Source organism: Glycine max, chromosome 4, assembly GCF_000004515.6.
Source record: "Glycine max cultivar Williams 82 chromosome 4, Glycine_max_v4.0, whole genome shotgun sequence".
In the NCBI taxonomy this organism is placed as follows: domain Eukaryota; kingdom Viridiplantae; phylum Streptophyta; class Magnoliopsida; order Fabales; family Fabaceae; genus Glycine; species Glycine max.
Window position 1 is genome coordinate 494807 of NC_016091.4, and position 27659 is coordinate 522465.

The window sequence follows — 27659 nt, forward strand, 5'->3', positions numbered from 1 at the left end:
TTTCCACCTCTCTCTCCTCTGGTGAAATTCATTCATTTGTACTTTTAGTTGTTATTTGATGTGATTTTATATATTCTTTCTCTCTTTTCTGTGTGTTTGTGTATCTAACTTAATTCATCTAATAAGTTTATTATGCAAATATTTATATATCGTTTAAATTTAAAAAAAGTAATTTTAAATAAGGACTTTTTTAAAGCATATAACATTTATTTCTTAAATAACTAAAAAATTAATTTTTTTAAGTAGAAATAATAGTTATTTATTTATTAAAATAAACGCTTAATTTAATAAATAAGTTTAAACAACTGGTCCTAAATCTAATCATAAATACTTATTTAATAAAGATTTTTTAAAAAATGTTTTGATATATTTTATAATAAAATTTATTAAAATAAGTTATAATAAAATTATAAAAACTCACAAGTCACTGTTAAACTTTCCCTGTCATGCAATGTAAGAAACCTCTAAGTAAACCATCATAGAATAAAAACATCTTTTTTGGTATGAAATTAAAGATGAACAAAGTACAAAGATGTTATAGACTAAACCCATTTGTAGATCGTGACTTTGGGCCAATTTTTTTTACCATAGTATTGGACTGGAGCGTGTCTAATCCGTTTAGAATACGTGTCGCTGTTGCACTACAACTCATTTACGAATTGTGGGCCTCACTCACGAAGGTTTCCATGTAATTATGATGCTCATCTTTTTGTTATTGCTAGCTTCATGTTGCTTCCTATGTATTTTCTTTTTCATTTTGAAATATAAAATTACATTTTAAAATGCATTCTCTTTTAGATTTCTGGAATAGTCATTAAAGATTAAAAAATATTACAGAAAAAGTGCAAGAAGCAATAGCCTCATCTTCTGCATTCCTTGCCCAATGTTCACTTCCTAGTATCTATCCACTAATGAAGGCAACCAATATCTACCTACTGAAAATATTTATTATAAATATAAAAATAACATTTATCCTACGCATTCCACAAATTAAAATACTAATTTATTTTAGGAAGTTTAAAATACTCGTTAAGAACAATATAGTTACTATGACAAAAATAAATATAGTTACCAATTTATATCATCCTCAATGTCTCACCTTACTTATATGTTTATTATTATTATTTTTATTAGGTGTTTAATTTGGATATAAAATTTTATCTTTTCTCCTATAACAGTTGCTACTAGTCATTGAACGTTCTGTTTTTTCACCGTCTACAAACGTCAGCCAAGTTTGGGATTATGTTTCTGGCATGGGTTGCATAGGTTCATGAATCCAATACTCAGGTGTACACAACATGATCTTGATCACTTTTTAATTCAGCCATTTGAAAAGAATTATATACACAAATACTCATTTTATTTTCAACATCTTATCAACACCTTTTATTTTTTTTATTACATAATAAATTCTATGATACTTATATATGTTTTTCTCTCGATTAATTTTCTCTCTTCTAAGGTTTTGAAAAATATATTAGTGTCGATCAAATATTTTCCATTTAAAAATGCAGAGAAAAAAACACACAACTCCTGCATTACCTCAAATCCTAATTTAAACAAGAATAATCATGCATCAACACCTATATATGTTATTTGACACATAGATAGAAAGAAATTAAAGAAAAAAGAGAAAAATATAAATATAATAGATAATTAAATATGATTTGATAGGAAAAGCAACATAGAAAGAAAAAAAATTAAATAAGTATTAATGATATATGATATATCATTACCTTAAAACACAGTATATTACAAGCTTAAGTGTATGCACATTGTATATAGTTAACTTGTTATTGCAATAATCCAATTGAGGTGGACGATTGAAAAACATAACCATTTACTGGACAGAAAACTTGCAGTAATAATGAAAATGAAAAGCTTTTCTACCTGAAAACATAATATAAATATATACAGTTATACACTAAAAGTGTACGTGTCCTAAAAGTATACATTACACAATGTGTAACTTCTCAGCAACTGCCTTGTTTATCCACAGGCACCTGATCAGTACGAGGCTGTAGTGTTGCCTGAGAAAAGTAACACGGTTTAGAATTCCAGTGAATCCTTTTTGGCCGTAAATCACAGCCTCATGCCAAGCAAATCCTACAAAATCTGTAGCCTAAACTTTGAGCTCTAGCAAGCTGTCGTCGATTTTCTTCTCATGTTTCACCATATAAGGCCGAATGAAGGAATATTGTAAAGATCAACGCTAGCCTGAGGTCATTATCACCAACATGAAAAAAAGACGAAAAACTAATACATAAAACCCAAAATGAAAATAACAATCACCTATGTTTGAATACTTTGAAAATTAATAAAAACATTTTTGAATTCTTCCAACTAAAATCCAAACATGCACTTACAAAAGTAATTTATCTATGTTGAAGGTGTTAAATACTTCTGTTTTAGGACACCAGAGATACACAAAGAACGCCAATTTTGCTTCGCTGTACAATTAATGGTAACCTTTACAAAGAAAGAGAGCATAGCCAGAACAATAAATAGGAATTAGTGCAAAGAGAAAGTGGTAGAAAGCCTTAGTCAATAGAGTAATAATAGTACCATGAAATTCAAGTACCCCCCAATCCTTCAACAAACGTAATGAAAGCAACTACGATCCTACAGCATTTAACCAATGAAAAATAATGGTTATCAGTTGTTGACATCATTGTTTAAACCTTAAACATATATTTTCATGTGAAAGTTGAAGACGTGTACACCAAAATGAGTCTTTTTATGTCTGGTTTGCTATTGTCCACAGTTTGGAAGCATTTATAAGCGGGCCAAGCGTAACCAAATGCCAACCTACAAATAAAATTATAGATTTATTTAATTACGATAACAAATATCAAGTTTATATATAAACCTCTTACTTACGAGATCGAGGACTTTTGAAACGAAAGACTCCATCATTCAACGTTTACCAAAATAAAGACGCCAGGTAGAAGTTTCCCTAAAACCAAACCCTGAAAGCACGGGGGGAATCCATAATTAGACCGAAGAAATCAGGAACATCATTACTAGAATCTCAGTTGTGCCATTCATTGTTCTTTGCGTCATAATAAAAGTCCGTGGCAGTCCTGAAAGATGACTAAGGAAATTTTAATTGTTACTAGTGAATTTTTTTAATCGAGATTATTAATTTTTGTTAGCCAAGATTTAATTCACATTCTCACTTCTTTTTCTTTCTTCCTTTAACGCTAAATCAACTTTTAATATCTGTGTTACTAGTGAAAATTAACAATGCATGCCTTGAACTAATCTTATCTTGCTAATTGTGTTTTGTAATCAGACTTTACAGAATGTTATTTGGAATTTGAACACTAAAAGATATATAGTAACTCCACGTTCAATTCATTAATAAAAATAAAAATGAACAGTAGTACAGTGTTAAAGACGAACCCTAAAATGCCAATGGCTTCCTTGTAAAGTCGTACGTAACGAAGGGATGAATCGCTGATGTATGTAGGCTTCGCTCCTTCTCCACGAAACGGCGCAAAACTGAACCCAAAACCCAAATTTCAATATACCTCTCTGCATTTGAATGTTTGAAAAGCTAAAAGATTTCCCTACTTCAATAATTTAAAGTTAACAAAACGAGTTTAACAGATTTCAAAAATATTTTTATTGCAATGAAATATATGTACGTATAAATATAATACTATAAATTAAAAAAATAATTAAATGCTTAGGTTATTATATATTTTTGTTTAATATTATTTTTAAAGAAATTAAAAATAAAATTATTATTTTTAAGGTAAATTTTATTTGCATATATTGATATTTTTTTAGATGATAAGTATTTTTTATTAGAGATAATCTTGTTATAATTAAATAGAATCATTATAGATAACAACATTCTTTTTAAGAGTATTTAATGTATTTATACATAAACTTGAGGTCTCTAATTAAGTTTTAATTAACAATCTAAAAAACATGCAAAAATGTTAGAGTCTAGGAATTAGTATATAAAATAATAAAATGAAACAGTACGACTAAAAATAAGTATCAAGTAAAAATAGCAGCAGATGGTATTTGAAGTAGATTAGCATGGCTAAAACTCCGTGTAATTAAAAGCTCGTTTTTAAGATTTCTTCTTCCAAAATAAGCTCCTTATAATTTTAAGAACTCTTGTATCAATAGTGTTTGGCCTAATTTCTATTTATAAGAAACAAAAAGCCACACAAAAAAAATCTAGGCCACAAAAATGCCAAAAAAAAACTAATTGTAACCTAGGAGAGTTGAATCTAATGTACGGTTAATTTTCGAATATTACGATAAAAACAAACTAAGGTTTGAATTTTTGCTTAAAAATGTATTTATATTTACTACTTCATCTGGTCTTTTTTATTACAAAGCATTTTTAACATAATTACACAAACTAATAAAAGTAGGTAAATAAGATGGTTTTATTGGATTTAAAAAAAACTAATGTACTAATTTCATCATTGTTAATTATCAACTTTACAAATAACATAAAGAGAAATATAACCAACGTTTATTGGAAAAAACAACCTCAAAGATTTGGGACCAAAAGCAATTAACAATAATCATTGAATAAGTTTCCTCAGCTTAAATTGAGTTAAAAGCTTGTGCTATCACCATCTTTAAATAAAGTATTTTCTACTCTGATACAATGAATAGCACATAGTAGTGTTACGTCCAATACACCAGCAACTTCCATCATATGAAATGGGTTTAATATCCAATTATGAAATCCTTAAAAAAAGAGGATGTTATGGTGATACAAAAACATTAAAGTTTAGAGCATTATCTACTTTATCCAAAAAAAAAGAGCATTATACACTATCATCAATAAAAACAAAAATATTTAAAGTAATTAATAGGAAAAAAAACTTAATAAATACTTTATAAGAATTGTTAAATGTTTAACTTTCAAAAAAGAAAGAACTGTAAAATACTTTATAAAAGAACCCTCAATTCCTTCTAATAATTTGTGCCTTTTAGTATTAAGAATTGGGAGTATTTAATAGTATTTTAAATATGATTTCCTTCTTAAAAAAAATATCTGGGAATGATAAAGCTACGGTAAATTAATGAGAGATTAGATAATATATATATATATATATATATATATATTACAAAACGTTGACTAAATATTAATTAAACTAATACTGCGTGACGCAAACATTTTTCTTGGGAAACTGGATATGAGAAATTATAAAATTTGATGAAGCTTTGGGCAAAATCCCACCCCGCATTTTTGTTTGGCATCATGTATCTGCAATTTTGCATTTTGAGTTTTGTCAGAAACAAACACTTTAATGATGACAAGGATAAAAAAAAAAGGGAGTTTTGTAATTTGTGAAATAGATGAATTATTAAGGATCACTTTGGTGGAGATGAAACATAGAGAAAATAAGAAAGAGAGAATAAAAATAGAGGAAAGATACATGGAAAAGGAATGATCAGTATTTTGTAATATTTTTACTTCTATTTCTTTTAAATCAAATATTATTAATTTATTATTCTTATTCTATTTCTTATTTATTTTTATTAATTTATTTCTTTTTTTCTATTTTCATTAATTTTATTTTCACGTATTTCTTTTTTTCTTGCCAAATGCACCATAATTAAAAAGAATAGAGAACAAGTTCAATATTCGGCATCAATTGTTAGTAACTTGCATGTTTTGAGTTTTTTTTTTAAGCAAACTTGTTTTGAGTTTAATAAGCACTATTAGTGTAACTTTTATTTATAATAGATCAAAATCATTGATATAATTTTTAAAATAATTATTATAATTAAATGTTAATAAATTTATTATACATAATGATCAAATATAATCATAAAGTTACTTTACATTTTGTTGTAATGATCAATTGATGTGAATAGTAAAATGGAATAAAGTGAAGTAGATATTTTTTATGGAGGGTTATAATATTTCATGTTATTAATATACCTTCATTATATTTTGTAATAATATTTTTACATGTTTTTGGTTGTTCTACACTATGGATCAGGCAAAGATTAAAAAAAGTTGTTAGGAAATGAAGAAAGAATTGTTTATAATGTATTCATTTAAAGATAATCCAATAATTATTTAGATAAGAATATTTAAATATATCTTTTAGTAAGGAAAAAATAGATTAAATTATTTTTAAATATTAAATTGTTACTTTTATTTTGAAAAATATTTTAGTATAATAATATATTGGATTGGTTACAGATAATTATAATTAAAGATCATAAAAATAATAAATAAAGAAAAATTGATTAATTAAATATTAATGTGGGTTGTTCAAAGATTTTTATATAAGGGTACACAGTTTATTCTTTTAAAATCACATACATAAATGGTTATTTTAAATTACGGTTATGACCCTTCTTATTTCTTCTTGTACATTAAATTTTTGTGCATTGCAATTCTTTCTTTCTTAAATATGTGTGATGATGTGTATAATATATGCCTATATGTACTTGATTTATAATAGGTTATATTATATTCATGAGTTAAATTATGTGAATTTTAAATGCTAGTAGTTAAAAAAATGAATAGAATATTCAAATAGCATACATTGACGTAAATTCATTAATTTGATTTGTGAATATTTTTCGGTGTGTTTGTGTCTCGCATTTGGATGATTGAATACATATTCATTTTATTTATTCATTTGACTATCGATATATATGAGATATCTCTATCTAAGATGGAGATAAAATTTATATTAGATACTTTCATATGGGATGAGAAAGAGTTCTGAATATCTCCATCCATGATAAGGAAGACAATAAGACCTCATTACATATAATATGAGTTTATAAGTCATTTGAAGAATCTAAGATCTATACAAATTTTGGGAACCAAAGAATTAAGTTTTGTGATTTTGACAATCACTAAGTTGTGTCTGTTAAATTTATTTTGATGCATTTATGTGTTGTTGTTTATTTAAATATTTTATTTATTCAAAATTTCATGAATTGTGATTATTTTAATATGATTTTGATTGGCATGTAAATATACACATATATAGTCTTATTTTAAATTCATCGTGGATACCACAGTTGATTTTTGGATTACCGCATTGATTAAAAATAATATTATTTACGAATTTTTATTAGTTGTTTTATTTGCTGGAATTATCATTTTATTATAAGTGTGATTTTAAAAGCATGAGAAAAAAATTATTGAGTTTGAGAAAACTTGAAGACATAATTTTTTTTAGTTAAATTTATTTTAAGTTGGTTAAAACTTAAGAACAAGATGCGGGATGGTATCATTTTCATTGTAACGAAGACTAGGGATTTACATTCATGAACACACAACAAGAAATAAATAAAAAAAATACTGAAAGCACTTATTCTATCAAAATAATTTAGCATTTATTATTTTAAGTAATTAAAAATATTTAATCATTTTAAATATTTTTACATAATATGCCGATATAGCTATATAATAGAAAATCGTATAAAAAAATTCATTAAATAAAAAAAAAATTATTATACTAAAAATGATCTATCTTTGTTTGAATTTAAGCACTTTAGTACATAAGATATAAAAATTATTCTATTTACTGATTTATTAATTAATATCTTTAAGATACTTATTAAGACCTTAATAAAATATATAAAAGAAATAATGAAACATACATATATGGATATTTCCGATTTACAAATTCTCAGATATTGATAGACATTCATCAAGCGAGTAACGTCAAAGATTGAACATTCATGGCGTTCTCTATGAAAAACGGTGGGAAGGACCTGTGATTGCAGTCAGTACTGTACAGAGAGGTATATAAGTATAGGAAGGTGCCCCTCAATTTTGAATGAAAATATATCTTATATATAAGTATAGGAAGGTGCCCCTCAATTTTGAATGAAAATATATCTTATATATAAGTATAGGAAGATGCCCCTGGGATGCATGTATGTCTTTTTTTTTACTTTAAATAGTAAATCTATGATTTTTTTATGTTAAAACTTAAAATAATTAAATTATAAATAAATTGACGATAGTAAGTAATTTTTTTATATTTTATATTTTAAGATTTTTATTGAACGGTATATTTTAATAACATTTAAAAAATAATAAAGATTATTTAAGAAATAAAAAAGAATATAAATAATAATAAATAACAAAAAAGAATGATATATATATATGATTATAAATCACAAATTTAAAAATAATTAAAAATATGTATTGATTATAATTTAAGTGTATAACATTTATGTAGCTTGACTATTTAAAGCTCGTCTCTATAAGGATATGTTATGTAATAATCGAATTTAAACTTTATCCTAAAATTTTATATGTATTTTCAATTGAATCACATTTATTGGATACATAAAAATTAAAAGGTTTTTTTTTTCTTTGAAAACAGATGTATCCTTTACTATATTCAAAGCAATCATGTTTAAGTTTAGTAGGCCGACTATAAATTATTATAAACGATTTTTTTGACCGATGCAACTAACTTTGATTAGCTAATTAATTATGTATTTTTTTAAAAAGTATTATTTCTCTTATTTATTTAATAGACTCATTTATTTATAATATCTCTTTCCAAAAAATTAATTAGTGTTGCACAAACTTAGTACTAATATAGAGAGATTAAGACCCACAAAAAGAAATTCCAAAACTCAACGTAAACAAAAAGCTCTATATGGTTTTTTATATTATTAGTACTACTAAAACAATATACGGTTGAAGCAGTAAATTTTTTTATACATGAATGAAACAGTAAATAAAGTTTATTAATATAATATCATAATTAAGGATAAAAATTAAACGAAGTCGTTAATTGCTTCACGACTTAAAAATAAATAAAAAAACATAAAATGAAAAGTAAATCTCTATATGTATATTTCTTTCATTTTCTTATAGAAAAAAATGTGTTATGAATTAAAAAAATTTGAAAAGAATTTTTTCAAAACTATACTCCATTTTTATTTTCCAACATGCAGAATAGAAATAATTAATTATCATGTTTAAGTCATTAAATATATTAAATATGATTATTTGTAATTGGATAATGATAATCTAATTTTTTTATTTTTATGAGAGAAAAAATATTTATGTAATATATTTAAATAAAAATTTATTTTGTGGGAACAATTGTCCCATTATTTTGTACATAGATCCTCCCATATATACATATTCATCTTTTTATATCTCTTTTTAGTAGTAAAATTTGTTTTAAAAATATACTGCTATTTAATTTCTTTTCTATAAACTTGTGATGCTGTTTCAAAACTAACACAGATAACGAATCTAATCGAACCTACTTCTAGTTCTAGTTCCAGCATTGACATAATGATTAAACTCCAGCACTGTTTAGTAACTAGCCCTTTGCAGTCAGTCACATTATGATGATCCACTACCGCCATGATTGAGAGACCCACGCCCTTGTTCTGACAATATGCATGCATTTTGCAATAATGCAGATATATGTTGTGCTTTTCGATGTCGATTCTCTTACCATCTTAAATAAAGGAGGACAGTATTTAAATAGTATTTTTCACTCCATAATAATTGGAAGATTAAGCCTTTGTTTTAAAATTATAAAACCTGTGTATGGAGTGACATATCCTAATTTCTGGGTGCAACTTAATTCGAGTGAATTTGAGTTTAAATTTAAATAATATTTTAAGTTTGGATTATTAAAATAAATAAAAATAAAAAATATTTTTTTATTAAAGGTGATTAATTAAATTCTCTTATAGATATAATCATAAACAAAGTTAATGAAAAATTCTGCACTTGTAGCACAATAAGAATGAAAAATTAAATTAATGAACATCATTTGTTTTATTTTTTGATAAATTCAAATGTACACCATTGGCTCATAGGTTTGGTAGAGGTGGTTCGCTTAGGATTCTGAATGAACCATTAAGTTATTAAGTTGTGAATCGATTGATGTAGAATTATTATAGGTTTTGAGTTCGAATTGAAAGTGTGAAACCACATTAAAAGCTTGGAGGAAAAAAATCATGGCTCGATCAAAGTGATGTTACTTGTCTCCAACAAGTTGGTTGGATACGTGTTGTTCATAAAAAAAGAAAAGTAGAAATGTTAGTAGTAGATATAATATTAATAACTTTGAAATATCTTGTTAATTTAATTTAAAGGAATGAAAGAGATATAAAAATGAATTAAAATAATAAAAAGGATAAATATTTAAATTAAAATAAAATATAAAAATATAAGACTCACGTGAATTTTTTAAATTTTTATTTCAAATACATCGAAGTATAATAGAAAACTAGCTAAGCAAAAGGTAATAGTTTGTATATAGTAGAAGACTGCTAGCTGTACCACGTTGATTACCATCTAAGCCAAATAAGTCAGGCTTTTGGCAATGAGTTCCAAAGTAACAGATTGCTAATGCTACTGTTAGGATATCCATTTTGTAGTTGTAGCTCTGAAGAAAATATAGTAAATACTAGTACTATATATACACAGTCAGAGGCACAGTTATGATAGAGGCAGTAAGAGGTGCAGGGCATATGGTACGGATGTGTGATTAATAGAAATTGCATTGACGTTCCTAAGTTTTGGAGCCCTCATGAATCGGGTCTTGTGCTAAGCCATCACATGTGAGGGGTGTGATGATGTGACCCTTTTCGTTTTCAGTGTACGGCACGCTGTTTTCCATAGAGTGAGTGACTGAAGATTGAATTAGAAATAAGTTCTGCCATGTGAGAGCATTTTGTGACTTTCATGAACTGGGCCCCGGCTTTTGTGGCACCATACCCCAACTAGGACTTGGAGTCATCTACTCTATGATGATCCTTTCTGGAAATGTATGGCTTCCCATTCTGTGATAGATAACATCACTATAAATACAACAGCAACATTGCCAACCTCTTTTCACTCCTAAATTAAGTCAATCATTAGATGATCTTCAAGTGCACGCTCCAACAATATTCACTTCAGTCTTCAACACTTATTCACTACCTATAATTGAGCTACAGGTACACCATCTTGAATTGAAACCACCCCAGATCAGATCACAATCACATTAGATATGGGTATTCGTCTGCCAATATTCATGGCTCTTCATGCCAACAAGATGTTCAAGTGGCAGCAGCATCTCCATAGTAGAAACCACTCGAATGTTCCAAAGGGCCACATAGCAGTGTATGTTGGAGAGGCTCAAAAGAAAAGGTTTGTGGTTCCAATATCTTACTTGAACCATCCTTCGTTTGTTGACTTGCTAAACCGAGCTGAGGAAGAGTTTGGCTACAATCATCCAATGGGCGGTCTCACAATCCCTTGTAAAGAAGAGGCATTCATCACTCTCACCTCTCAACTACGTGCCTCCTGAAGGATCTATCTATCTTCATTTTTCAGCCTGTACTCAAACATTTGAGTGTTTTTCCTACTGACTCCACTCTTTGTAATTATATTGACTGTTTGTGAGAGCAAAATAGCCACTACCTAATTTAACTAGTTCAGTTTTTGTAATTTTGTAGATTCTAAAATTCATTTCCTGTCATTTTAAAGCTTGCAAATTAAAGCTATGCTAGTAGTTCAATGCTGCAGCTTGCCTTTTGTAGTTACCATATTATTATATTATTTTGAGGCTACCGTTGGTTCATTGTAAATGATGATTAAACATAATTTATTGTAAAATCTTATAATTAATAATAGGAATAATAATAACAATAATAATAATGATTTTAACAAGTAAATTAAATTAATATATATCTTCTTAAAGTTAAATTGAGTAGTTATTTATTTATATGATAATTGAATTCAATTATAGTTTTATATTCAATTTGCGTAGTGTTATACGTATATAGTATTTTTTTAGATAAGCAAATATTAAAATCTTATTTGCATCAGGACATGTTTGCCGTCTTTTGTATTTTAATCCCCGACTAATGCGAAGTTTGTCCAAAGTCTATGTAAAATTTGTGAATATCCATATCCCAACATATTAAATAGAGTCTTGTAAGGATAGTTAAATATTTTAGAATATTTTCTCCTACAAGTATTCTTATGATATACATAAATGTTAATTAAAAACAAGGAATAAACAATATTAAAAATATTTGTTTCATTTTTATTTTTAAAATTGATCGATCATCAAGTTATAAGATGACAAAAGTTTAAATATTTATTTAATAAACCAAAACACAACCTAGTTGTTATGTCTTGCATGCACATAATTCAAGTTAAAAGTTAAAAATATACTTTAATTTGGTTAAATAACCACATTAATTTCAATTTTTATAAATGGGTTTGGAACTTAAATTTGAGAATATATAAGCATTTGGATGCAAGGATTCTTAAATGAGTTTTAAAACTATTTTAACTCACTTTTAAAAACAGAAAAAAATTTTAATTTTTTAGTTTTCAATTTTTAGAAGTTATCTTGTATCTTTCGATAATGTATTCCTCCCTTCTTCATACGCTACCTAATCTTTTATGCCTCCCATTTTATTTTTTTTGACAGCTTTATGCCTCCCATGTACTCTCTGCTAGAGGTGACAAATTAAAAGCGTTAAGTTAACTAACCTGACTCGAACTTACTTAATGAAATATAACGCTTAGGCTTTAAATTTTGAGCACAAATTAAATATGTTTTTTAACCTATAATTTGATCCGTTCTAATCTGAGCTTAACTTGCAAAAGCGTACATAAAAGCCTTTTACTAGTTTAAGCCTTATTTTAGAAGCTCGAATTAAATGAGTTTTTCATCCGACTTGCATCAAGTTTGCAACCATAATCCACTCAATGAAATGTGAGATTGTGTTCAAAATTTTCAGCACAAATTAATTTTGAGCATTTTTATCTTGATCTAATCATGCCCTAGTTTGTATTAGCTCACAAAAGGTCCATTGGCTTTAACTAGGCTTCAACCTCATTTTTGAAGCTCAAATAGAATTTATTTATTTTTAATTGACTTGCTATAGTTTGACACTCACATCGAGCCCTCAATTGACTTGGTCTGAATCTGTTTTCAATGAAATATTGGGCTTAGGCTTTAAGTTTTGGTCAATTCGAATTAAATTTGAGCATTTTAATCCAATTTTGTTTAGTCCAAAAAGCCTATACAAATTAACCAAACTTGAGTCTCATTTAGAAAATCAAATTGAAGCTGGGAAATTTGGCTTGATTATTATAGCTTGTGACCCGGCCCACATTGAGCTCTCAATTAATTTGAATTAAATCCCAACATGCATATGACCAATAATGAGCACAAATTAAATTTAGGCCATTTTAACCCAACCCAATCATGGCATGATTAGACTTAACTTGCAAAAGGCCTTTATGGGTCAAACTTTCCATGATTGGGCTTAACATCACACACAGAATGTTTTGTTCGTCAAATGCTTCTGGTGCCCAACTGTCCATGTGGCAGTAATCACCACCATATGTGAGAAAATATAGATCTGATGAGGATGGTATGCTTCAATTGAACTTATAGCCGTGTTTTGCATTTACAAAACGCACATTTTTATGTAATGCTCTCAAAGATAAACCACTACTTTACACTCTCCTTTTGCACACATAACAGAGAAACAAATCACCCCCAATGTCATTGGCTCGAGAGTTTTATGAGAAGTAATATTTAGGGAAGGGTTTGTAATTTTAATCAAATCACCATATTCTTTTCCATCAACTTTAATTACCATTATATTCAATAAAAATGCCTATAGAATTTAATAGTGCAACGGTAAGAGTCCAGTGGGGATCTAATGGAGACCACTGTAGTTCCAGGCTACAATTATAGGGTAGTATTCAAGTATAGTTCAAGTATTTTCTGTTCACTTTGTTTTGGAGGTCTAATTGGTCTTCAAGACCATATAAATAGAATCCATAACTCCATCTCTGTTGTACCTTCAAAACAATTAACCCGACCGTAGGAAGCATGCTAATTGATTACTTGATGACATTCATTTCTAAGCCATGTCTAAATGATTCTGGTACATTGTGTGCTTCCCAATAGACACGATGAAGGGAACATCTGATATGTCTTAGACATGTCTGGAGGAAATAAAATATGTCAGACTTTAAAACATATTAATTAGATTGGCAGAAGGTTTTAAATGGGAATGGTACGTCTTGGCTTTTTCTTGATCTTTGATAAAGACGTTCAAGAAAGCATCATGTGATCCTTCGTGCCAATGTCTCTACCTAGACCATTTGGCCTTTGCCCTTTCATGAATACATGAGGCTATCCTTCTGAGGTGTTTGATAAAGATGTTTAAGACAGCATCATGTGGTTTTTATGCCAATGTCACCCACTTGACCCCATTTGCATATCCCTCCCTCCATGAATCATTTCAGTACCAAATGTTATGTCATTTCCAAACTCCTCTCTTCATCTATATATATAGAGAGTCATGGTTACAGTCCAAATTAAGCAATTCAAGTCCAAGAATTCTCTAAGCATCAAAAAAGAATTAAGCATAATGGGTTTCAGTTTGCGTGGTCTTCAAAGGCGTGTGGATGTCCCAAAGGGCCGTGTAGCAGTGTATGTAGGAGAAAATCAAAAGAAGCGCTTTGTGATTCCCATATCATACTTGAACCAACCTTCATTTCTTGAGTTGTTGAATCAAGCTGAGCAAGAATTTGGATTTGATCATCCAATGGGTGGCCTCACAATTCCTTGCAATGAGAATGTCTTCCTAGATGTCACTTCTCGCTTGCATAGCCGATAGATTAAGGAGCTCAATTAACATAGATATATCATGCAAGTGTCAATATTGATAAACTAATTATATAGTTTTGTAGAAATGACAAAGTCTAACCTTGTAGACTTTTTCTTCTTTCCATTTTGTTCCCCCAAGGAAACGGAATGATGTACTGATTGTACTCTAACAGAGAATTCTATGAACAAAGATTATTAGACTTTTTCTTCTAATATGAGTTTGGTTTCTTTTTGTTTACCTTTATTTTGGTAATAATATTTTTATTTTGCTGTTAACTGAACGAGTTTTTATTCATCTTTGTTCGACAAAAAAAAAAAACAAAAACTCAAAATTGGTTAACTCATGAGTAATTGCATATTCGATGGAAGAAATAGCAATTTTCTGCTTTTTAGAATGTCTAATTTATTATGAGGTACACGATTTTAATTGTTTGTGGAAATGGTATTAAAGTGGGCTTAGAAAAGACTTATGTTTTTTTAATTATATACTGTTTAATTTTAAAAAAATCATTTTTAATTTCTGAAAAAAATATAATTTTTAGTTTTTCCTTTTATTTTAAGAAATTATTTCATCATCGTTTTTTAAATTAAAAGAAAAACACATATAAACTACTTTGGTTTTGTGTGGCTCAATTATTTTTGGAGAGCAATCCAATTTGGTGTATTTTGGCCACCAAGAGTGACCAGACAAAGGCCCATGTGAACATGACGCCATATTATCTTACATCCATATACGTGAAATTTGGTGCAGATACATATATTCAATCATGTTGCGAGAACTAAGGTTCAATATTTTCAATGGGTTCACTTTGTTACTGACACCAACTCCATATACAACCAAATACCAAATGCATGAAACTGGTTAATGACTTCCCGAGCTCTACATGGTTAATGCGGCTGTTGGGTATTTACATGATTATAATCATACCTAATAAATAATTAGATTATAAGTGGGTATTATAATTATAACTAATTTTTAAAATATGAGTATAAATTGATATAACTAGTTATTGTTTTTAAAATATGGGTATATAACTAGTTATAACTAGTTATAAATAAACTAGTTATATATCCAATTATATAATAAGTTATGTCTGATATCAATTATATAACTAATTATGGATGAAAAAAAATTATTTAAAATATCTATAACTATAAAATTAGTTATAATTTTATACCTATTTTATATAACTAGTTATATAAAATTAGTCATAAGTATTATATTAAAACTAGTTTTTGGAGCATCCCTATGCCTGGGATATCATATCAGTGCAGTTGTGCTTTCCTGTTCATATCGCTTTTATAGAAAGTAGAAACAGATTTTTTCCTTTTAATTATAATTTAAAAAAAAAATCCCAATTTTTTAATTGGATAAAAAGTTATGTTTGTAACACATGGTTAAATCACACTTAGTTATTTTACTCGGAATGTTTATTTGTCATCTGCTTCTGCTGCCCAACAATTCATATGGTAGTAATCACCACCATATTTGAGAATATATATAGACCTGAAGAGGATGGTATGCTTCAATTCAGTATATATCCGAGTTTTACATTTACAAAAGGCGCATTTTTATGTAATTAAGCTCAAAGATAAATAACTACTCTCCTATTGCAAGCGAAACAGAAACGAAACACACACATTATAATTGTCTCTGATAGATTATGAGAATTTTCAGAGAAAGACTTGTAATTTTAATAAATTACCTTATTTCTTTTCCATCAACTTTCATTACGATTATATGTCATACTTAATAAAAATGCCTATAGGATTTAATAACGTAAAGTTGTGAAAGTCGCTAGTTGAAAATTAATGGAGCAGAGGGTTGTCAGGACTACAATTACAGGATAGTACTCAAGTACATCTAAAGTATTTTTTGTTTCACTTTGCTGCCGGAGGTCTAGAAGGTCTCCATGACCACATAAATAGTATCAATTATATAACAATATTTATTTCTCTAGAGACAACTTAAAAAGACTATTTTCAGAATATTAAAAGCCGTACAATTTCTGATCCTAGCTTATCTAGGTGATTCTGGTATATGTTTATTAAATGGTTCCTAATCAACTTGATGAAAAATTGAGATGTCCTAGACATGTCTAGAAGAAAATAAGCTAGACTTTAAAATCTTTAGACATGCATTAGGTTTCAAATAAAAATGGCGTTAGTTGTCTCTTGATCTTTTTGATAAAGACGTTTTAGAAAGCATCATGTGATTCTTCATGCCAATGCTTCTGTCTCTCACTAGACCCCATTCGGCCATGCCCCTTCATGAATTTCTTGAGGCTATATATCATTCTGAGGTGTTTATTGATAGTAATTGATAAAGATGTTTAAGACAGAATCATGTGATCCTTTATGCCAATGTCTCCCACTAGACCCTATTTGGACAGCGCCCTTCACGAATCATTTATGTACCAAATGGTATGCCAAACTCCTCTCTTTAACTATATATAATATATATAGACTCATGGTTGCAGTTGCAGTCCCAAGCAACTGAAGCAAGTTAAGTCCAACCCAAGCATTCTCTAAGCATCTAATACTTTCTATTCAATTCCTTTGAGCAATTCAAGTCCAAGAATTCTCTAAGCATCAAAAAAGAATTAAGCATAATGGGTTTCAGTTTGCGTGGTCTTCAAAGGCGTGTGGATGTCCCAAAGGGCAGTGTAGCAGTGTATGTAGGAGAAAGCCAAAAGAAGCGCTTTGTGGTTCCCATATCATACTTGAACCAACCTTCATTTCTTGAGTTGCTGAGTCAAGCTGAGCAAGAATTTGGATTTGATCATCCAATGGGTGGCCTCACACTTCCTTACACAGAAGAAGTCTTCCTGGATGTCACTTCTCGCTTGCACAGGCGATAAGATGCTCAAGATATATGCAACTGTCAATATTTATCAACTAATTAATTGTGTAGAAGTTACAAAATCTTATCATGTATACTTTTTGTTCTTCCGGAAAGATGTACTCTAACATAGAATTCTATGAATACAAGATTAACAGAGAGCCTTCTTTTAATATATTACGAGTTTGATTTCTTTCTTTTTAACCTTTATTTTGGTAATAATATTTTTATTGTATTGTTAGAAGCAAGCAAATTTTAGCTCTATCTGTCCATCATTATCTTCATCCCCTCTTAAACATGACATAATTTATTTTTTTCCTCTTCTTATGATCTTTTTTTCTTTACATTATTGTCTAGTAAAAGTTTCATCATAGTTTCTCTAATCGAAGTTACTACAAACCTTAATCTTTTTTTGAATGTGTGCAAGATGTTTCTTTAACCTAGTAATTCTACTAGTTATCACTTTCCCACAAATTTTTGAAGCTACACTATTTCAACTTTTAATTGAAATTATTTAAAACTAGATATATTTTATTTTTCTTTAATTCATATTAATTCCAGTTTAAAATTATTATTTACATTAATTTAAATTATTTAAAACTACAGTTTTAAAATACAGGAATCAAATTTAAAATGAAAAAAAACTCTATAGAAACTAAAAATGTGATTAAATTGATTTAAAATGTCTTTTCAAGTTCTACATGTTAAGTTGGTCCGATCATGTTGAACGGCCGCGCATCCACCTTCTCATATTTTTAGTTACATATTTACTCTTGCACCAAATATGGAAAGCGAGTACTTTATCTTGAAAAGCCTTAGCCAGTTGCTTCCAGAAAAAAAAATGTTACTCGTAAAACATGAAAGACTTTATTGAAACTTTTAATAAGAATAAGGATTTTGTTGTGTTTACTGGTCAATAATTATAATATCAAACTTAAATATTCCATTTTTCATCAATTAACTTAAAAAAATACAAAGGAATTATAATTTCATTTTGGATAATATAATAATACCATGATTGTATTGTATATTTTAAAGGTGGAAAAAATGAAACGACAAAATCATGAGTATGCTGTATTTATTGTATATAACACAATAGAATTATGATTCTATTTTAAATAACACAATCAAATCATAATTTTATTATATATTTTACTGTTGTGAAAAATAAAACAGTAGAATCATAATTAATTCCATTATATGTTGTAGAGAAGGATATCTTTGGATTAATATAACAAAATCACCCGCATGGGTTGTGAGAATAGCAAAAAAGGGGTGAAAAATGAATATACTTATTTAGCAGGCTAGTTGGATCAAAACGGATAACACTGGCCAGGCTTGTATGCCCTAGCTAGATACTTCAGTTGAATGTGGAAACCCTAGGCAAGCGAATCCTTGAAATGCTCACTCTATTTGGAGAATCTTGGGATGAAAACCATGGAGTTGGAAGGAAATGGCAGAGCTTTAACTCCCGAAAACCATGAAAGAAACGATGATACCTTACGAGAATTGATGACAGCAGTGAAGCAGTTTCGAGAGCAGTTTGAGGATCAACTGCAAGGAAGACAGGCGGCTGAAGCTCGAGAGAAGCAAAGTCAGATGAGCAGAGTTACTGACAGTGACGAAGGAAGGCGTCCCTGGGATTTTCAGATGACATTATGAAGGTCATAGTGGAACCTTACGATGGCACAAAAGACCCACATTACCATTTAAAAGCTCGACAGTGGGCCGGGGAAATGACGCCATCAAATGTAAATAATTCTATGCTATTAAACATTTAGAGAGAGAGGAAGAAAAAAGAGAAAAAAAAATATAAATATAATATGATTTATGATATGATAAGAAGAAAAATATATAAAAAATGATAGATATACAATAGCAGATAAATATATTATCCATAAAATTAATAATACTTCAACTAGGCGTGACTGGTTTTTTCTCAGTTTGCTTAATGTTAATTCTTCACCAGTAAACGCAGCAAGTACCGATTAGAATACTTCAACTAGCACCAATAATAGTTAGAATCTCTGCTAAATAATTAGATAACTTTATTTATTATTTTTTTTAAAAGTATTTCTTAATACAGTAGGTTTTTCAATTTGATTGGTACACATTCTTCAAATTTTATTTTCTAGTATTTCATATCACAAAATCATAACATTTCAATTTTTATTATGATCCGGTTTCCATTCCTATTGTGATTCCATTTGCGTAACTAGATAAGTAAAAAATCTTATTATGCATAAAATAGAAAATGAATTATTTGAATAATTATTGTTCCTTTTCATTCACGGTTAACTCACTTTATATATTGATTAATTGAATATTCATTTCTTTGGCTTGAAAAATATCTGACCATGTTATAGTGTTGGATGTAAGTGAGACAAAATTAATTGGAGGTGCTAAAGCAGATAAGTACATTATCCATAAAACTTTCTGTCACCTTTTCTGTTAATTCAAAATTGTTGGTTAGTATTCCTCTCGTAACCACTTTGTATGAGTGTTGAAATTCACCAATTAGTTGCCCTTGGCAATTGGTTCAGTTATGCAGGCTATCAACTGTGATATGTTGTTTCAAATCACCAAGTTCAAAAATAAAAGTTATTATTTCAAATTAACCAAATACCAATGAGTTTGAAATGTACATCTTGATATTTGAATAATTAAATAGATCTAAACACCAAAACCATAACAGAGACAGAGAACTTACAGTGCGAATGAGATTGAAAGTTGAAACTGAGGTAATATAGAGTTCAAAATTAACACAATTGATCACTTTATGTTACAGAATGAAAAGGACAATGAAATAATAAAAGAGGTTGCCCAAGTACTAGATTAGGTAATCTAAGTACTGGATTAGAATTATGGCATGCATTTAAAGAGATTGCCTCCAAATATAGCTTCCAAGTACTAGCAGGCATTAGATAAAAGTTACGTTACAAAAGTTTGATCAAAATATTTGATATGTTTAGAGCATGTTTGAAACATGTGAAGCACGCCATTACAGTTCTCTTTCACAGGCATACATTTCAAAAGGTGGGGCATGTATTCTCATATCTCATGTGTCATCCTTGATAAAAACCTTCAAGACAATACCATGTGGTCTTTATTGAACATTGTCTCTCGCTAAGCACGGTTGAATAACCCATTCAACATCCAATTTGATAGGTTTACGCCATCTATATGTATCCGTCATTGGGTGTACAAGAAACACAAATCATTCTTGTACTGAAGCATCAGAATTAAAGTACACTGCTTTTTCTTCTATTACTTCTTTCAGCTCATTCTTTGGTGTATTGTGTGAAAAAAAAGGCAATGGGAATTCGCTTACCTGGTATTAGACGATCATCATCCAGTGCAAGCCAAGCATCTTGCAAGGATGTGGAAGTTCCATAAGGGTATCTTGCAGTGTATGTTGGAGAAAAAATGAAGAGGTTATTGATTCCAGTATCATTCTTGAACGAGCCTTTATTTCAAGAATTGCTTAGAGAAGCTGAAGAATTTGGTTACTATCATTCTATGGGTGGTCTCACACTTCCCTGCATGGAGGATGTCTTCTTAGATATAGCTTCTCACTTGAAAAGGTTATAATTCATACTGCAAAACATCCCGGCGTACGTAGACTAGTTGAGAATTTTGTATAGCAAGCTTTTCTTTTTTTTCATTTTTTTGTTTCCCCTGAAGTGGAAAAGTGTAATCTGAATGAGAACCTTGTGAAATTATGTTGTTAAGAATTATCTGTTCATTTGGTCTATTTAAATGAACAGAAATACATGCAATAGCACAAACCCGTACTAATTTTGGAGATACTGTGTATCACATATTATGTGAAGGCATAATAATCATTTCCAATATCTTCAGAGACCACCCAAAGACAGAATTTACTACTGTCCTGCAACATACAGAAAGTTGATGACCATGATAAATGTTCTTCCCTTTTAGGCATAGGTATATAATGCCCAATTTTTCAGAAACTCAGACCATAATGATCGTTCAACTATCAACGATAACAGATTGATATGAAAATTTCAGTGTCAGTGGGACAATATTTGTTACCGGGGGCTAAAACCTGCATAAAAATTTATTGCCCGTCTTTACCTGAGCAAATTGAAGTCAAAATGAAGAAAGGGATATGGTAATAATTGATCCAAGCTTAGAATGATCATGTCTTAGTCACCAATTAATTTTACTTTGAAAAATTGAGTTACGATAAAGAAAATCACAAAGGGCCCTGTGCACTTCACATGGGTTTGTCGTTAAGATATATAGTTGTGAGAAAGCACAGTTATTAATTTTGAATAGAGTCATTTTAGTATATGAATCCAACAGGCAACAGACCAACAGCAACCCTAGATTTAAGGTTTCTATCAGCCAGCTAGCGTTCCCTGAATCATCATAATCACCTTTTATTTTAATGACAGAAAACATATTTACTTGTAGCGAAGAGGGTAACTCCACAATAGTAATTGCACTTCAGATTATGTAAAGACTAATGTTTCTAGACAAACAGCCTTTCACTGGAGTCATATATAATATGGACAATGAATTAACTACTAAAAACAGATGGTAAATCCATCAACTAATAGAGTCGGGCTTACCAATGTCATTTTGAATCAGTTCTCATGTCAAGAACATCTAAGTATTGCTAAGGAATAATTTGGCTTTAGTCATGGCCATACAATTCCCTGGGGAGAAGACATTTTCATTAATCTCACCTCTGTCTCACATGCTGCATAAGGACAATTTCTTATGTTTTCAGTAGGATGAATATAAAGTCAATATTTCTCTTTTGAAAATAGTGTTCCAATCAAGAATTTATAGTAATAATGGTATTTTTAAGTACCCTTTCAAAGGATTATAGAAGCTAAAAAATCCAGGTTAGAATTAATCTCTCTCTGGAAAAAACGATCACACTGTAAACAGCAAATAGCTAGCGACTGAAGTTAAGTGCCAAGATTGACAGCAGTTTCTCCACGACACTTGTGAGGATCCATTTTTCCCATGCACAGCCATATAACCTCAGCAACTTGTTCAGAACTTCGGATGAAGCATGACATATCACATAAAAGTCAATTGGAAGTTGAAACATATCATGTTTCGCAATTTTCTCAAAAGTCTAATGCTCAATTCTTTAGACTAAAATCACAAGGACTCCTCATGCATTTCACATGGACTTGTCGTCAAAGTAAGCCACTAATTTTGAATGGAGCCATCATACAATATTTAAGCAACGGCAGCCTTTGATTTCAAGCTCCTAGCAGCCAGTCAATATTCAAACATTTACTACTAGAGATTAGCGAAGAGTGTGACTCGATCGACAAGAGGAATGGCACACTTCACGTTATGTATAGACATGTTTCCAGAATTATAGCCTTTCAACAGAACCATAGAATATGAACACGGAATTAAGTTCTCAGAACAGAGGTAAAGCCATCAAATAAAAGAGATCAAAGTTTAGTAATACTTATCCAATTATGAGAAGTCTTCCATTTCTTATTTTTAAGTCCAGCCGGATAAAAACGTGTATTTCAAATTACTATTTTTTGGTAAAAAGAAAAGGACGATATCATTTTTAAAACCAATCCACATTGCATATGCTACTTCCTTATAAATATGTAAGGATGGTAAGCGATAGAATCAAAAGATCATTGTCTGAATTATAATTTGTTGTTATTTTTTAATATTTTTATTTAAAGAATAAAATTAAATTAATTATGAAATATTAGCAAAATAAAATAATATAAAAGAAAATTGTCTGGTGAAGAATCAACTTGCTGTTTCATTGCTTCTATTTCAGTAGGACAGATCATATAAAAGCCAATTGGAAGTGGGAACACGTCAAGGATATGTATATATGAATTTGTGTTATGCAAGTTTCCCGAAAGTCTATCGTTCAAATTCATTTTGATTTTCAATTGTTGAATTATGTCATTCCCTTGTTCCCTGCAATATAGTTTGTTAACAACTAAGCCAAATGACAAAATACATTTTGGAAATCCCTAATTTAAATAAAACACAACATAACAAAAAAAAAACGTCTACCATTTTCCCACCAGAGTTTAATTGACTAACTTCACCATTTCCCTTCATATCTTTTAATGGATTACAGTTAACAACAATGACTATTTCGAAAGCTTAATTGGTCCCTCCCCCCCTAATTTTTTATATCTAGTGGTCCTTCTTCTTAATAATCCTTTCTTAAAATAGCTAGATGAATGAATACTATGACCTGGATCGTAGGGTTTCTTCACTCTTCTGTCAAAACATGTGCGTGCTCTCAGGTCTTTGATCATGTTCCACAATTTATTTCTTCACTCTTCTGTCAAAACCTAAAAGAAGCTCGATCACAATCCCAAGTAGGCACAGTTTATAGGTACTAATCTCAAGTACTAGAAGGCAGCTGCCTTTAAGATGAACAAAATATTTTATATGTTCTAGACTCTAGAGCATGTTTCAAACATGTGAAGCACACCATTACACACAGGTCTCTTTCGTTGCCCTGCTTTCCAAAAGGTGGGACATGTATTCTCATATCTCATGTCATCCTTCACGAACACTTTCAACATAATACCATGTGATCTTTAATGAACACTGTCTCTCACTAAACCCCGTTGAATAATTCTTTTAACATCTAATTCCGTAAAGAATGGTTAATTTCCACCATCTATATATATCCCTCATTTGTACTCACAAGCAACACAGATCATCCCAATACTAGTTAACTGTTTTCTTCTACTACTTTGAAATCATTCTGCTGATTAGTGTGTGCAGAAACAGAAAAAAATGGGTTTTCGCTTACCTGGTATTAGATGTTCATCATTCAGTGCAAGCCAAGCATCCTCTTGCAAGGTTTCAGAAGTCCCAAAAGGGTATCTTGCAGTGTATGTTGGAGAGAAAATGAAGAGGTTCTTGATTCCAGTATCATTCTTGAACGAGCCTTTATTTCAAGAATTGCTTAGCCAAGTTGAAGAGGAGTTCGGTTACTGTCATCCCATGGGTGGTCTCACAATTCCCTGCAAGGAGGATGTGTTCTTAAATATAGCTTCTCGCCCGAACCGGCTATAATAATTCATACAACAAAAGATCCTAATCCCTAAATAAACTAGTTGACACAACTTTGTTCAGAAGGTTTTTCTTTTTTCAATTTTGTTGTTTAATTCCCCTTAAGTGGAAAAAAATTCATCTGAATGAGAACCTTATGAAACTAAGTTGCTGCGAATTATATATCCGTTGTCTTTTGTCTATATATCTAAATGAAGTATAAAGCCACAAGCAAAAAACCTGTGGTGCTAATATATAAGAGACATTGTGCGTTACATAGTTATGTGGATGTACATTAATTAGTAATCTATTGGATATATTAAGACCACCCACAAGACAAAACTAAAATTTAACTGTACGTTTTGCAAATTATTATAATGTTTATTATCAGTTAATAGCCATGAAGAAATTTTTTTTTTTCTGGCAAGGTTACCTGAATTTTTCAGGTGACCATATGGAGAAAGGAAGTCAATTAAACAGGCCGTGATGAATGTTCAGCTATCAAAATGAAGATATCTATTCATATTTATAATATATAAAGTAAGTCCAAAATGAAGATCTGTGTTGATTAATTAGGAAGCAAGCAAATCATGCAATCCATCTTCTTTTTGTTAGGGCTTCAAAATTTTATGCTAACAATCATGTTTTTGAGTATATTTCAAGTTGTATTCTCTCTTCTATTTTGATCGAAATAAAATAAGATTGTTCTTGTTAAAAAAAAAAAATCCCTGAATAGAATTATACTTCCTTTAAATTATCTTAATTATTTGAGACTTGAATTATTATTTGAATGGTTTAAGTTACTTAATTATTTAAGTTCCTATATTTAAATTGTTTCACATATTTCAGCCTAACTTCATAGCTAAGAACCTTAGTACAAATATCAAAAGAAAAGACTAAATAATATTTTTCTACTTGTCTTTATCCATCATGACCACTTTTGCAAGTCTTAAAACATTTTTTCCTCATTATTTATTAGAATTAATTTAAAATATAATTTAAAGGTTCACCAATTACAAATATAAGAAATGATTATATATTTTATTGTAAAGATTTTACTGAATCGTTTATATTTACATGTGATCTACACAGAAATATTTTATCGAGATGTCATACGCGAAAATTAATCACTTTATTTTTTAAATATAAAATATATAAAAAGATACCTTTTATTTCAATAAAAATTAAAATAATGTAATTAACTTATATACCCGCATAACACACAGATCAATGTCTAGTTAGGGTTTATTTAATTTGGAAAAAACTTTTCTATAAGTATTTATAAGATAATAAAATAATAAAATAAATTGAATTTTTCCTATTAGTTGAAATCAACTTGTGTATTTAATTAGTTAGTTTATCTAAGTCGAGCCTTAATATTAAAATTCAGTTTGCGACGATTAATTTTACTTGGAAGACTTTAGACCAAAATCACAAGGACTCCCCATGCACTTCACATGGACTTGTCGTCAAAATATAGTTGTGACTTGTCGTCAAGCTACTGATTTCGAATAGAGTCATCATAGAATATTTAAGCAACGGCAGCCTTTGATTTCAAGCTCTTAGCAGCCAGCTAATATTCAAACAATTACTACTGCCAAGAGTGTGACTAGTCAATAGAAATGGCACTTCACATGATATGTATATATAGTCATTTTTCCATAAATATAGCCTTTCACTATACCCATATAAACAGAGGTAAAGCCATCAAATAATAGAAATCAAATTTACCGATGATTAGAAGTCTTCCATTTTAAAATTTTCAAGTCCAGCAACAAAATAATGCAAGAAATTAACAACTAATAAAACGTGTATTTCAAATTAGTGTTGAAATTGAAATTTTATGCACACTATTTGTCATCGTGGATGGGACGGAGATCAGTAGGCTACGGTAGAGCTAGCCATATGGAACTTTCCTGTGAATTTGAATGGCCCGTTCAAATCTCACTGTTTAAAAATTGCAGACATACATGATAACTCATGAATCTTATTATCCTTTGCCCCCAAGTTTCTGAAATCGAGCATAGGCTTCCCCAAATAGGCAAATAAATCTAATAATGAGGCAATTCCTGTATCCTATTGTATCTTCTACTCTTCATCTCTGGGACATGCCTTATGATACGTGCTAGTTTTTGCATTTTAAAAAAAAAATATCCTAGAGTTTTTAGTCAGAAAAAAAAATGTAATTAAGATTGGAAGAAAGGGATTCAGTTTCAAGTGAAGCCGTATAAACCAGTCAATTGTCTCCAATTAATAAGTCCAATTCTATAAAAACAGTGTGAATATAATTTAAATCTAGCTAGCTAAGTTTTGATGGGGACTAGGAAATAATTAATCACGGAATTCCATTCAGTGGACTTGTATTTCGATTAGATCAGTATAGTCAGTACATGTTTTGTACGGCAAAAATTTCCAGATAGTTTTTGAGGGGTAATGCATGTGGATCCAACCAGCAATTACATTTCCATCTCACAAAAAGAGTGGTTGATCTTGATATATATCAAAATGTAACTCTAATCACTTACGCTATCTTGTCAAGAAATAGTAGACTTGCGTTATGATTAGATCAATGGGGTTTACCTTCCCATCAGTACTGGACTTGTATTATATATGATTAGATGAGTACAAGGAAGTATATGTTTTTGCATGCGCAGCAAATAATCAGATGATATTGGACCGAAAGAAAAACAAAAGTCATCAGATGATATTTGAGGGAAACGGAGATCTAATTTAAATTTCCACCATGAAAAGAGTGGTAGAAACTTGCATTAAATTACATCTTGTCAACAGACAGTATGCATACGTGTTTAAAAGTTGAAGGCTAGCTCTAACCTGCGGAAGCAAAACTTGAACAATCATGAATTGTATGATTGTATCCTCTTTCTCAAATCACTCAAGACTGAAAGGAAAATTTGCTGTCAATGTTAAATAATTTGGTGAGCCACCTATGGATTAAGATCCTCTACAGTCCAAATTGTGATCCTGCACAATCCTTAACCTTTCAAAAGATTTTTGTTTTTGTATTAAATTCAAGCATGAAAGTTCCTTTTAAAATTTAATCATCGTTGGATTTAGAACTGCGCCCAATGCAGTTCAATCATCAACTGGATGCAGGAGATCCGATTCCAGCTAGCTGCAGGTGTTCT

At 29.7% G+C, this 27659-nt stretch overlaps 4 protein-coding genes and 1 pseudogene across 5 annotated transcripts; all 5 read left to right on the forward strand.

The window, feature by feature from the left end:
• Window positions 1-10787: 10787 nt before the first annotated feature.
• On the forward strand, window positions 10788-11542 carry LOC102663761 (auxin-responsive protein SAUR21). The gene has a single exon (XM_006577842.4). The coding sequence runs from the start codon at window positions 10995-10997 to the stop codon at window positions 11292-11294; it is 300 nt and encodes a 99-aa protein (XP_006577905.1). The 5' UTR covers window positions 10788-10994; the 3' UTR covers window positions 11295-11542.
• A 2665-nt stretch (window positions 11543-14207) lies between these two features.
• Window positions 14208-14868, forward strand: LOC100527820 (auxin-responsive protein-like protein). Its single transcript, NM_001251004.3, has one exon. It carries the CDS (start codon window positions 14323-14325, stop codon window positions 14638-14640), a length of 318 nt encoding a protein of 105 aa, NP_001237933.2. The 5' UTR covers window positions 14208-14322; the 3' UTR covers window positions 14641-14868.
• Window positions 14869-17002: 2134 nt separating this feature from the next.
• Window positions 17003-17645, forward strand: LOC106798359 (auxin-responsive protein SAUR23). Its single transcript, XM_014774391.3, has one exon. It carries the CDS (start codon window positions 17243-17245, stop codon window positions 17489-17491), a length of 249 nt encoding a protein of 82 aa, XP_014629877.1. The 5' UTR covers window positions 17003-17242; the 3' UTR covers window positions 17492-17645.
• Window positions 17646-20198: 2553 nt separating this feature from the next.
• LOC113001438 (auxin-induced protein X10A-like) lies at window positions 20199-21277 on the forward strand (annotated as a pseudogene). Its single transcript, XR_003266699.2, has one exon. The product of XR_003266699.2 is annotated as an auxin-induced protein X10A-like (transcript).
• Window positions 21278-23812: 2535 nt separating this feature from the next.
• Window positions 23813-24680, forward strand: LOC113001440 (auxin-induced protein X10A-like). Its single transcript, XM_026128145.2, has one exon. It carries the CDS (start codon window positions 24256-24258, stop codon window positions 24535-24537), a length of 282 nt encoding a protein of 93 aa, XP_025983930.1. The 5' UTR covers window positions 23813-24255; the 3' UTR covers window positions 24538-24680.
• The last annotated feature ends 2979 nt before the right edge of the window (window positions 24681-27659 follow it).